This window comes from Capronia coronata, assembly GCF_000585585.1.
Source record: "Capronia coronata CBS 617.96 chromosome Unknown acBCG-supercont1.3, whole genome shotgun sequence".
Lineage (NCBI taxonomy): Eukaryota > Fungi > Ascomycota > Eurotiomycetes > Chaetothyriales > Herpotrichiellaceae > Capronia > Capronia coronata.
In genome coordinates this window covers 3,252,500-3,263,747 of record NW_006912895.1, presented here as the reverse complement: position 1 = coordinate 3,263,747, position 11,248 = coordinate 3,252,500, and the positions used below count along the sequence as shown (strand labels likewise).

The 11,248-nt window shown below is 53.5% G+C and overlaps 4 protein-coding genes across 4 annotated transcripts; 3 read left to right on the top strand and 1 right to left on the bottom strand.

Moving 5' to 3' along the window:
- Positions 1-334: 334 nt before the first annotated feature.
- On the bottom strand, positions 335-1,327 carry A1O1_04483 (uncharacterized protein; the record flags this gene model as incomplete). Its single annotated transcript, XM_007725375.1, has 1 exon — positions 335-1,327. The coding sequence occupies one exon, from the start codon at positions 1,325-1,327 to the stop codon at positions 335-337; it is 993 nt and encodes a 330-aa protein (XP_007723565.1).
- A 1,108-nt stretch (positions 1,328-2,435) lies between these two features.
- On the top strand, positions 2,436-3,713 carry A1O1_04482 (uncharacterized protein; the record flags this gene model as incomplete). Its single annotated transcript, XM_007725374.1, has 1 exon — positions 2,436-3,713. One exon carries the CDS (start codon positions 2,436-2,438, stop codon positions 3,711-3,713), a length of 1,278 nt encoding a protein of 425 aa, XP_007723564.1.
- A 2,515-nt stretch (positions 3,714-6,228) lies between these two features.
- A1O1_04481 (uncharacterized protein) lies at positions 6,229-7,293 on the top strand (the record flags this gene model as incomplete). The annotated part of the gene is made up of 2 exons (XM_007725373.1): positions 6,229-7,193; positions 7,245-7,293. 2 exons carry the CDS (start codon positions 6,229-6,231, stop codon positions 7,291-7,293), a joined length of 1,014 nt encoding a protein of 337 aa, XP_007723563.1.
- A 642-nt stretch (positions 7,294-7,935) lies between these two features.
- Positions 7,936-11,017, top strand: A1O1_04480 (uncharacterized protein; the record flags this gene model as incomplete). The annotated part of the gene is made up of 2 exons (XM_007725372.1): positions 7,936-10,453; positions 10,524-11,017. The coding sequence occupies 2 exons, from the start codon at positions 7,936-7,938 to the stop codon at positions 11,015-11,017; spliced, it is 3,012 nt and encodes a 1,003-aa protein (XP_007723562.1).
- Positions 11,018-11,248: the final 231 nt, after the last annotated feature.

Here is an 11,248-nt window from a genome sequence, read left to right as displayed (position 1 = left end):
TGTGGTTGTGGTTGTTGTCAGCTCCATCCCGCCATGTCTGTGTGTTTCCAGCTCGAATCCGCCATGTTTGTTTGAGTGTGTGTGACTTCAGCAAATTCCGCCATGTCTTCGTCTCTCATTCTGATTCCTCAGTTCCTCCATGTGGATGTGGTTGTGGTTGTTGCAAGCTCGAATCCGCCATGTGTGAGTGTGTGAGTGTGTGAGAGAGAGGGGGAGAGAGAGAGAGTGTGTGTGTGTTTCCAGCAAAAGAATCCGCCATGTCTGCGTCTCCAGCAAAATCCCGCCATGTCCATGTCCATGTACCAGTTGGTCAACGAGCGCGCCGCATCCGGTCTCAGTCAGCTCGCTTTCTCTTGTCCCCAGTCATCGGACCTGGGGCTGGCGCCGGGGCAGGGCCTGCTGCAGCGGTCGCGCCATCGGCAATCACACGCTGCAGGCGTGAGCTCAGGTCATCCACATCTAACCTCCTCGCATATAGCGAGGCCACTGGCATCGCCGGCGGAACCGGAGCCGGAAGGGCAACAGCAAGACCAGGCTGGGCCTGTGCCCTCGCTGTGACCAACCGGTCGGCGACCTTCTGCTCACGATCGCGGATGGCCTTGTCCCTGGCGCCGTTGAGCATGCTGACTTCGACCTTCATCTGCGGAAGGACGTCGTTGACTCCGGTGACAGGAGCCCCATTCGCCTGCTTGAACACCCGTAGCGTAGCCCGGACGTTGCCGTCCTTTGGGTACGTCTTCTGCTTGAATGTGTCAGGGATTATCGCGTCAATGTGACGCACAGGGCCAACGCCAGCAGCGGGCGGCCAGAGATCGATCATGCGGATGATACCGCTGGTTGCCGGGTCCGGCTGTCCCGGGGCCACGGCGGCGTAAAATTCGATCGTCATGACCCCCCGCTGCCGATCGAAGTACAGAGACACCAGGTGCCTCAACACGTTCTCCACGTGAAACACCACCGGCGTCTGTCGCCCGTAGGCGTTCGGATCTTGCTCGTAAGTACGAGCGAGCCCTGGTGGCCATGACGCCGGTGGTGGTGCCGTCAGTGGCTGCTGTGGTGGTGGTGGTGGCAGCTGCGCCTGCGCCCGCGCCAGCGCCTCCGCCAGCAGCACTGGCGTGCTGGTAGGAGGAGAAGGGATGGAGGAGGAGGTCGACATGTTGTCGTCGTCGAGCCCTTGTCTGGCTCGAGGAGGGAGAGGGAGAGGAAGAGGAACCGTCAATGCAAGACGGCGGCGGAGGGGGAGGGTTTGGAAAAACTCGGGCAGTCTGCCCAGCCGCTCGATCTGAGCTGTGAACGCTTCAGGAGCGAAATAATGAGGAGGCGCCATCTTGGCAGTGATTGTGCGTGGGAGGAGGGCGAGGAGAACGAGGAGTGCGAGGAGAAATGGTATCGCGACAATGAGGAGAAGAAGTTATGATGGTGCGCGAGAAGGAGGAGGAGGAGGAGAAAACCTGCCGCACCTCTGTGTTGTTGTGGTTCCATGACCGCACAGTGAATTTCAAGTGAGAGGAAGGTCAGGTGCATTCACTGAATGTGTATAGACAAGGCGGTCGTCTTGAGCACAAGGCTGGATGTGACTTGGGGTATAGGGCAGCCGCCCTGAAGGCAGAGCTGAATTAGGCTTGGATGATGGACGGCGGCCCCAGGTACAGTATCAAGTTCAGCTTGACTGAAAGGCGAGCACCCAGATGGTAAGGTAGAAAGCATTTTAAATGATGGACGGCCGCCAGAATGACAAGAGTGATCACAGCTTGGGTAGAAAACACACACCCGAAACATAATATAAAATATAGCTCTAAGATAGGGAGAGCGCCCACAGTATAAAGCTGGAGATGATCTTCAAGAGAGACGTGCTCCCATAAAGAATAAATACCAGGTAGGAGTTTGATGGGGGTGTTCATAAGAGTCAAACATTGTTGTGAGGATACTTTCAACCGGGTGCTTACCAGGACAATATATTGCTGTCTTTCGCACAGGAGGTCATCAAAGGGACCATGGAGAACAAGGTACACCCTTGAAGACATGTAAGCATTTGTCTTCATTGCATTCCCTACCTGTCTTGACAATGGACTGTCCCTGTTCACACCTGACAACCATGTATTGTTTGGATGAAGAGGAACATGCCAGGGGCAAGGCTGTGTGATCAGGAGAGTTGAAGTTGGGATTGACGTCTTTTCCAATAGGGATCTTAAGTCTAGCGGTAGTCAGCTATTAGACATATTTTGCTGACAGCCACCACTAACTCTTTAAGAATGCTTGGCTAATGTTTTGGCTGGATGCATCTGGAAATGATCCAACTTCAAGTTGACCATGTGGCATTCAACGCCTACACGCCGAACGTACCGTTGCAACACACTTATATTGGGAAGAGGTTGAGCCCGAAGTCGTCCCCGACCAGAGGACAACTGACGAGGTCGTATCCTCTCCCTCCAGCCATGTCGTACGCTGTCGAGACCAAGAAGCGGAAGTTCGACCGCATCCTTGAGGCCTTGACCGACGGAGCAGCATCTCCCGTTCGAAGTTCACTCAATTCGCAAAACAACACCTCTACCACCTCCCTCTCTCAAGATACAGCCTCAGATTCCTCCAAGCGGCGTCGCATAGCGAGCACTTCCAAGACAACTGTCACGACATCCTCGACCACAACTCTTATAGGACACTACCTGCCCTCAAGCCGGACGGCGTTTCTACAACGACTGGAAACATTCCGACACGTCACTCAATGGCATATTCCCTCGACAGAACCGATCAATGCTGCTGCCTGGGCGAAACGGGGATGGATATGTGTGGACACGGACACGGTGTCTTGTGGTGCGTGCAAAGAACGACTGCATATCGATCTAAGTGTGGACAACGACGTGCTGCAGTCAGAAGAGAACGATACTGAAGAGGACCGTGACGTGACTGGGGCAGATGATAGCTTTGCAGTCGCGACAGATGTATACGACAGCATGGTCCGGCGGTACCAGGACTTGATAGTGACTGCGCATGCTGAAAACTGTCTTTGGCGCCGGAGGGGGTGTGATTCATCCATTCAGCGCATCGAAGGCCTGTTGAATACGAACTCGGCCCTCGCAGGGTTGAGGACTCGCTACGACAGCATCATGACGCGTCCAGAAGAAGTCCCGGAAGTTCTTCCCTTGCCTGCTGCATCTGCCATGGATCCCCAGGAACTGGGGCAATTCCGATTTTCCAGTGGGGATCAACCGAATATCAACGCTCTGCGACTGGCGATCTGTGGCTGGGAGAGGAAAAGCGAAGATGTGATTGAGTGCCGACATTGCTTCCGATCCTTGGGCCTGTGGTTATATCGAGGTGACTCACCTGCCGTGGAGAACCTGGACAGCGTGGAAGATCATCTCGAGTACTGTCCATGGCGGTCGGCCGAGGCGCAGGATACGGAGCGCACTGTCGGGACGAGTCAAGAGAGCGAACAAGAGCCGAAGAAAGAGCGAGTGTCTGGTTGGATGTTGGTGTACCAAGCGGTGGTCAAGGACAATGTCAAGAGAAGAAACTCGACACCATCGGCAGCAACAGCAGCAGCCAACCCCGGACTTGGTTCGGAGTCCGAGACAGCATCCGTCAGTCAGACTTCAGCCCCTTTGACGCCGGAGCAACGAGAGAAGAGGATGAGGGATTTATTACGCAGGATTAAGGAGATTAAGAAACCGTTCAACGTCAAGGGGTTGTTGAAACGGAAGGGCAGAGGATAAGGGCAAGACTTGACCGGATGGCGTTTGTTGGGCACGCCTCAGCCCGGTATCACGAATGTCTCCCTACGAACAACATTTCTGTAGCATCGTACCAGAAGATACTAGCACTAAACCATGGATTCATATTATGATGATCAGTTCACGTGTGCGGCTCTTGTCCTAACAGTTCGGAATGGTACTCGGGCAGAAGACGGCAGCCGTGGAAGCAAGCCAGGTCATCGGGCCGAGACATACAAGGAGGGACGGGGTGCAATGCGATGGCCGGGTGTGACTCGGAAGCTGTTGTAAACCGGCGCTCTAGGAGTCCACCATGTTCAAGTAGCCTCATTTGCTACAGAGTTTATTTTTCAAAGCTTTGGACGTGGGGGTGCGAAGACTTGAGGCCGTGGGAGATATGGATCGTGTTGTCAAACTAGTGCAGGCTTCGGCCGCGGGCGATGGACCGGTGGGACATTTGATGCTAGAGGAGAAGCAAGGCTGAGATATGTACGTGAGAGAGGACATCTCAGACTGCAAACTGGGAAGACCAGTGGTGATATGGAGTATCTTGACAACTCGAACGTGATAGCAGATAAACAGGTATCATCTACCTGACAATTATGTACCATCATGCCTCTCTGTGACAATGTTGTCCACAGTACAAAAGATGGCTGTGGTTAACAAATGCCGGGACCTGTAAGTACGGTTAGGGACGGATAGGGTGGGACTAGTAGCTTAGGGAGCTTATCGACCCGGCCTAACCCCCAGCACCGAAGGAAATAGCGGGTGCGGTGCCCCAGATTGACCCTTAGGCTGGGAAGCTACTGGGCAACTTAGGCCTCCTTAGGCTGAGTCCCCCACATCGGGATTGACATGCCCACCTCGGCGGGGGGCAATGCTATGCCAGTGGTGCCTGATCTTCTTCGCAACCACTTGAATCCCACGCCTAAGGCTGAGCCTTAATGCAGCTCATCCGGCCGAGGCTTCATCGACCGAGACTCCTCCGAAGCACACAGGCATATGCCATCTCTTGAGATGACTACCGGTACCTACGTACACACTACACACATCATCCATGGAGGGAGATTGAACCCACGAAAAGACCGGCAATGACTCCTTACTATTCGTCCACACCCTGTTCCACCAACTGCGGGAACATCGACAACTCCGGTGACTTGGTATCTCGTTCCTCACCTGGCCACGACGATGCGTATGGGATTGGGTTCCCCATCCGAATCTACCCGCTTCCACCCAATAGTGTTGCAGGCTCTATTCCGATGGACGAGGGAGGAGAGAACTGCGCCTTGGTATCAACCAGATTGGTATGGGTGGGAAGGGGACCAGCAGATCTTACGGGTTCAAGTTGGTTGGGGCAAACTTGAAGAGCAGAAGTCAAAGAAGGTCTGTGGGAGACATGTGACAACGAGACATTACTTCTGCTCTACCACTGGCTCAATACTGTCAAAAGCATGGAGGATGAACAGTGGTGGTGAAGCTAGTTCTGTGACCAGTGTGGTATAGCAGCAGGGATGCGTCAGAGGCTGAAGCTGCACCATCCGACAGCACAACGCCTTCCGCGAGGAGTTTCTGGTGCAATGAGCCGGACTGGTAGATATCATATGAGTAGGTAGAGATGATATAGATAGACAGGCATACTCATCAACAGGAGAGAAGGCTGTAGGGTTGCTGCCATAACCTGCACTGCTACAGCATCTGTCTGTCTATACCACTGCATCCTCAAACTTCCCCGCATCTTCAGCGACTGCGCTTCTCTCTCTCATTTCCGACTCTAGAAGCCGTGTATTTCCTCGTGGTCTCCTCCTCCATCCAATCCACGGGCCCCCATTACCCAGGGTTCCGGTGGAGGCAGCCAATTCCATCCCGAATTCAGTGCCAGGGCCAGGGCCAGGGACCGTGTCCTTGGTCAACTGCCCGGTTTGTCCCAATCCATCAATCAGACTCAAGCCGCCAACGGGAGAGCATCCTTCCTCCACCACACCTCAACCTGTCTCCTCTTCACTTTGCGGAGTTCCCTACTCACACCGACAGCCATCTTCCGATCGGGCCTGTGGCTGGTGTTCCCACTTACCTTCATCAGACAGACTTACCAGTATACTTCTTTCACCATCTTCTCCTTTTGGATGTCTCGATACCCATCTGTCGCCCACTGACCAAGTTGGCCTCGACTCGAGAGAAGAACGACCACAGCCTCGTCCTCACCAACAGCGCCCGTCTCGGTCTCAGTATCCAGATCGCTCTGAGCCAACCACCTTCCGGACCACCGCTGCAAAAGGAGATTCAGTGTCGAGGCTTGTTGTGTCCAACTGGTAAGTCCAATGCAGCGTAGTGACCTGTGATACTTCAACATAGGGACATCTTCAGCAGTCTTGCATCTTCTGCAAGTCCCACTGTCGAAAACAGAAATCTTCCAGCCATATGTCGGGATATGCTAACGGGGGTGGTGTAGCCTACCTAGATACACTCAGTTCTCAACCTCGCTCACCGTCCGGTCGTCTCCTCCTCGCATCCCGCTACAATGTCAGGTAGCACCGCCAACCGCATCAAGGAAAGTGCTCGCTCTGCAGCCACGAAAGTAGAGGGCGCTGCTCAAGAGGCCGTGCATAATCCGGCCCAGGCCAAAAATGACTTTCTCCATTTACCTGTCACCCGAGCCGCCCTCCCTTTTGTCAATGGAGGTCTGGCTGGCATGTTCGCAACGGCTTGCATCCAGCCCATAGACATGGTCAAGGTGCGCCTGCAACTGGCAGGAGAAGGTGTCAAGACAGGACCCAGGCCAACGGCTCTGGGCGTCACAAGGGACATCATCAGCAAAGGAAAAGTGCTCGACCTGTACACCGGTCTCTCCGCAGGTCTGTTGCGGCAAGCCGTCTACACCACGGCAAGATTGGGGTTCTTTGACACTTTCCAAACGAGGTTGCAGGCAAGGGCGGAAAAGAAGGGCACAACGATCGGATTTGCGGAGCGAGGGGCTGCCGGATTGGCGGCGGGAGGACTGGCTGCCATGGTAGGAAATCCTGCTGATTTGGCTCTGATTCGAATGCAGTCCGATGGCCTGAAGCCGAAAGAGGCCAGGGCCAACTATCGCTCCGTCTTCGATGCTCTCACGCGCATCGCGAAAGCCGAAGGCATCAGCGCTCTGTGGGCGGGCGCTTACCCCACCGTCATTCGGGCCATGGCCCTCAACTTTGGCCAGCTCACCTTCTTTGCCGAATCCAAGGCCCAGCTGAAGACTCGTGCGCCAAATCTCTCGGAAAGTGCCAATCGATTCGGTGCTTCAGCGATTGCCGGGTTCTTCGCCTCGTTCTTTAGTCTGCCTTTCGACTTCATCAAGACTCGATTGCAGAAGCAACATAAAGGTCCCGATGGCAAGTTGCCGTACAATGGATTCCTTGATTGCGCCAGAAAGGTCATCCGCGATGAGGGTGCACTCAGGTTTTATCGTGGGTTCGGTACCTATTATATCAGAATCGCACCGCATGCGTAAGTCCACTCCCTCTGCTTTTTGAGGACAAATAAGCTGACCCGAAACAGGATGATCACCTTGATTGTGGCCGATTATTTGAAGTTGATTACGTCTTGAATATGCCCTTTTGGATACGATATGTGAAAAACTCGCCGTGAAGAATGCGTCGACTGCGAAGGTTGGAATAACGCACGCGAAAGGCGCCTCATGCTTGACTGAAAGTGAATGGCCACAGAGTGAGCCAGGGTGTGAGTTGTCGCAACAAGGTGGAAGAAGATGAGGTACCGCCAACTGACGGCGGGATGTTCTCCCACACTTATATCAGGGGTGACTCGGCGAGTGTCTGGTCAGCTCTCAATGGCAGGGATATTTATACCACTCGGTAGATTTCCATGTCACATAGTACATAGTCATGCACAAGCAGCCCTTTGGATGGTTTTGAATAGTTTGTGTAGCGCACAGTCTTGACCAGTAGATGAACATCACAAAGGATGGAGGACAGATCTGTGAAATGCTTCCATGGAGAAGGAAAAGGCCGGAGATCTGGCCGCTTTTGTCCGTCCGTCTTCGGAGCAACTTCAGCCGAGGCGCCATCGGCGTTATTGTCTAATTCTTCCGATGAGCCACCGCGTTGGAGGAAAGTCTGCCGAGTGCTGGTTCTTTTGTTCTCACGACTGGAAATATGCATCGAGGGTGGAAAACGAGACATTCAGCCTCGCCACTCTCCTACGACGAGTATGATCCTAGCGGAGAACCACCATGAGCGCCTCACTTCTTCTACAAATCGTCCTCATCGGCACCCAAACCCACTACGAGTCTCGAGGACTGATCGATGACAAGAGACTGGAACACCTGTTGATCGCCGGGAAACAAATCTTGTACAAGTCACACCAAGAGAGCGATGTCCGATCCTCGTTAGGTTTCAACCCCCGAACATGGGAGGGTCTGACGAGGGTGTTGACGGTTGCCATTCCGTCGTTGGAGCAACAATCTTTTGCCTGGAAGAACCCTACTGCGTCAAGCTTCAATGGCAGTAGTTCTGACCTGATCGCTGCACACTACCTGTCCCTTGTCAAGGACATTGAACGATTAAACGATCTTTGCACAATCGCCAGAAACCTCCTCGCGACCACCAAGAAGGCGCAAAATCTCGCGGCCGAAAAGGGCTTCGACCAGCAGATCCTCAAACTGATCGACGTGTGCGTGCGAGTGACGGCTCGAGGATTCGATGGCGAGGCCAACCCGCGAAATGAAGAAAGATGGCAAAAGGTGGTGCATCTCTACAAAAGATTGTTGATCACCTGTCTCCAGTTCTTGCATAATTTCATCATGCACAACGAACAGCGAAAATTGGTACTGTGGTTGGATCTGTTCGGACAAGCGCAGACGCACGAGAACGAACAACTGATCCAAGAGCCACCGGCCAGTCAGGAAGATAAAGAGCACATGGCCAAGGAAGAGAGAGTCAGGTCAACCGCAGAGCAATTGCCCCAAAAGAGTCGGTCGGCGTCGAATGATGCATTGGGATACAACATTGACGACGTGCATGCTCTTTTCGATCTTATGAGCACAAGTAAAGAATCGAACAAACATGCTCAAGCCGCCGCTAAAGTGTTGATGGACAAGATTCGCACGGATATGGAGAAATTGTCGGGGATGAATGCCACTCAATTGGATGCCAACCCAGACGCTCTCCTCAAAACAGGCGCCGACTTGCGGGCGCAAATGCCTAACAGAGAAGAATCTGCGCCTGCGTCTCAGCCGGAAGGGACATCTGAAGAAACTGGCCCAGACGGAGTCAAGGCTACCGGCGAAGCTCGCCCAACGCACTGGAGTCATCTGCCGGATCTCGGCTCATATGGTGATCTGGGCGAGTCTGGTCAAGAGTTGACCGAGGAAGACAAGACCATGCCTCGGACCGCTCAATCAGCGGCTGCTACGTTACAGGAGGCCAAAGATGAGTTGATGGCACGCTTGCATGAATCCACCTCGGCACCTGTCCTCGACGAAAACGGTGATCCCGCGTACGATGAGGATGGAAATCCTGAAGCAGAACTGGAAGATGACCTGGTCGATAGTGTCGAAGATAGTATGGAAGAGGAGGAGGACGACGATGACTACTATCGTGCGACTGGGGATCAAGAAAGAGGCCTCCTGACAGATGTGCCTCTGGTCCTTGGTCCGACGGAAATCGAAGCTCTTCCAATGATCATCCAAGCAGGGATTGTGGACAATTTCGGAGCAAAGAATGGTGACCGGCAAGGCATCAAAAATATGCAAGCCGTCCGCTGTCATATCCTCCTGGCACAAGAAGCTGGCCGCAACGTCTTGCGGGAATTACTCATCTTTATCGCTGCATGGGATTTGCCGGATGATGAGTTCTATTTTAAGATGATGGTACAAATCATGGAAGCGATTCTCAAGAATGGACTCATGTCCCATGCTTATTCCGACTTTGGCCAGCCGAAAGATATCATATCCCCCGCCCAAGCAGTCGTCATCAAGATCCTCACACACATTTTCCGCGCGAAATACAGTCCAGCCTCTGTGGCGGCAAAGTCGAACGAAAAGGCTTCGCCGAAGCCTCGAGTACCGGCAGCTCTAAGCAGAGTTGATGTTTTGACCGTTCGGTATATCTTCATTGTGTTCCGTGGCAACATCATTCCAGAGACTTGCGCTCTAATATACCTGCAAGGGCAGATCCGGGCTGGACTGGCTTTAGCCGAAGATTTCCCTCTCAATCTGTGGGACATGGAACGCGTGTACGAGGGCGTATACCAGTTCCTGGAATTCTTTGCCGTCTTGACCGAGAACAACGAATGGAAGGAACTTTTGGTCAAGTGGGAGATTGTCTACGATCTCGTTACGTTGCTCAAAGAACTCGACCACAGTATCGCCAAAGTGCCACTTACACAGACGATACCTCCAGCCAGGACAGATGGCACTGCGAACGGTGCGGCTACTGGCAAAGCCGACTTCAATACCCAGACCGCAGCAGCTGTGTCTGTCGAACGGCCTTATGACGCCTCGACGGTCGACCCCATGACACAGCAATCTCAAGGTCAAGCGACGGCCAATAAAGAACCGGCGCCCGCTGCATCCAATTCGCCACCACCACCAGCTGTGACGGAAGAACCGGCCGATTTCGAATGGCGCAATCTGAAGAAACTGATAGTGTTGGTTCTGTCGAGTCTCGTCTGGAAGTCTCGAACCGTACAGGACCAGATTCGACAATACGGCGGAGTTGAGACGATCTTGAGCTGCACCCAATATGATGGTGAGTTTGCCTAACTGTCCACAACCCTAAAAAATTCCGTAGAGTTTGCGTGACTGACTCAATATGTTAGCTTGCAACCCATACATCAAAGAGCATGCAGTCATGTGTCTCAAGTTTCTGCTGGAAGACAACCGCGAGAACCAGGCTCTCGTGTCCAATCTCGAGGCGCGGGAAGTCCAGACGGAACCCGCGCTCAAAGACAAACTCGACCAGATGGGCGTCAGTGTCGAGTTGGGCGAAGACGGCAAACCCAAACTGACCGGACGTGCGCGCGGAGGACCCAGGAGAAGTTCTTGGCTGGCCAATCTGGCCGCGGCCGACAAGGAGAGGAAGAAGGCGAAAATGTATGCTAGACAGAGCAACGGGTTTGTCGGCAACGACATCGACCCGGACGGCGACCTGTACGGGCCCGATGATGTCTTTGGGTCTCATACGGAGCCTTTGAAGCTTGACAAGGGCAAGTCGAGGGAAATTGTGCCTGACGACGAGGGTGAGGATGAACATGAGCGTGAGCGTGAGCGTGAGCAGGCGCAGGATGGTGAAGATGACATTGAGTTCATGTGAGTTGAGGCAGGGTGGTCGCTTGCTATCTGATGGGTGGCCGGGAAGATATCATTACGCTTCAACTTGAGCTACAAGTTGTAGATAGGCAGTGAACAAAGACTACTCCAGCAAGCAGATGCTACACAAGTACTATTGCTAAGGATACCCTGCAGGATAGCAACCGTCTAATTACGGTGGCTATAGAGATATTCTCCGAACAAGTGCTCTCCTGAAACATCATGACATGCGTAG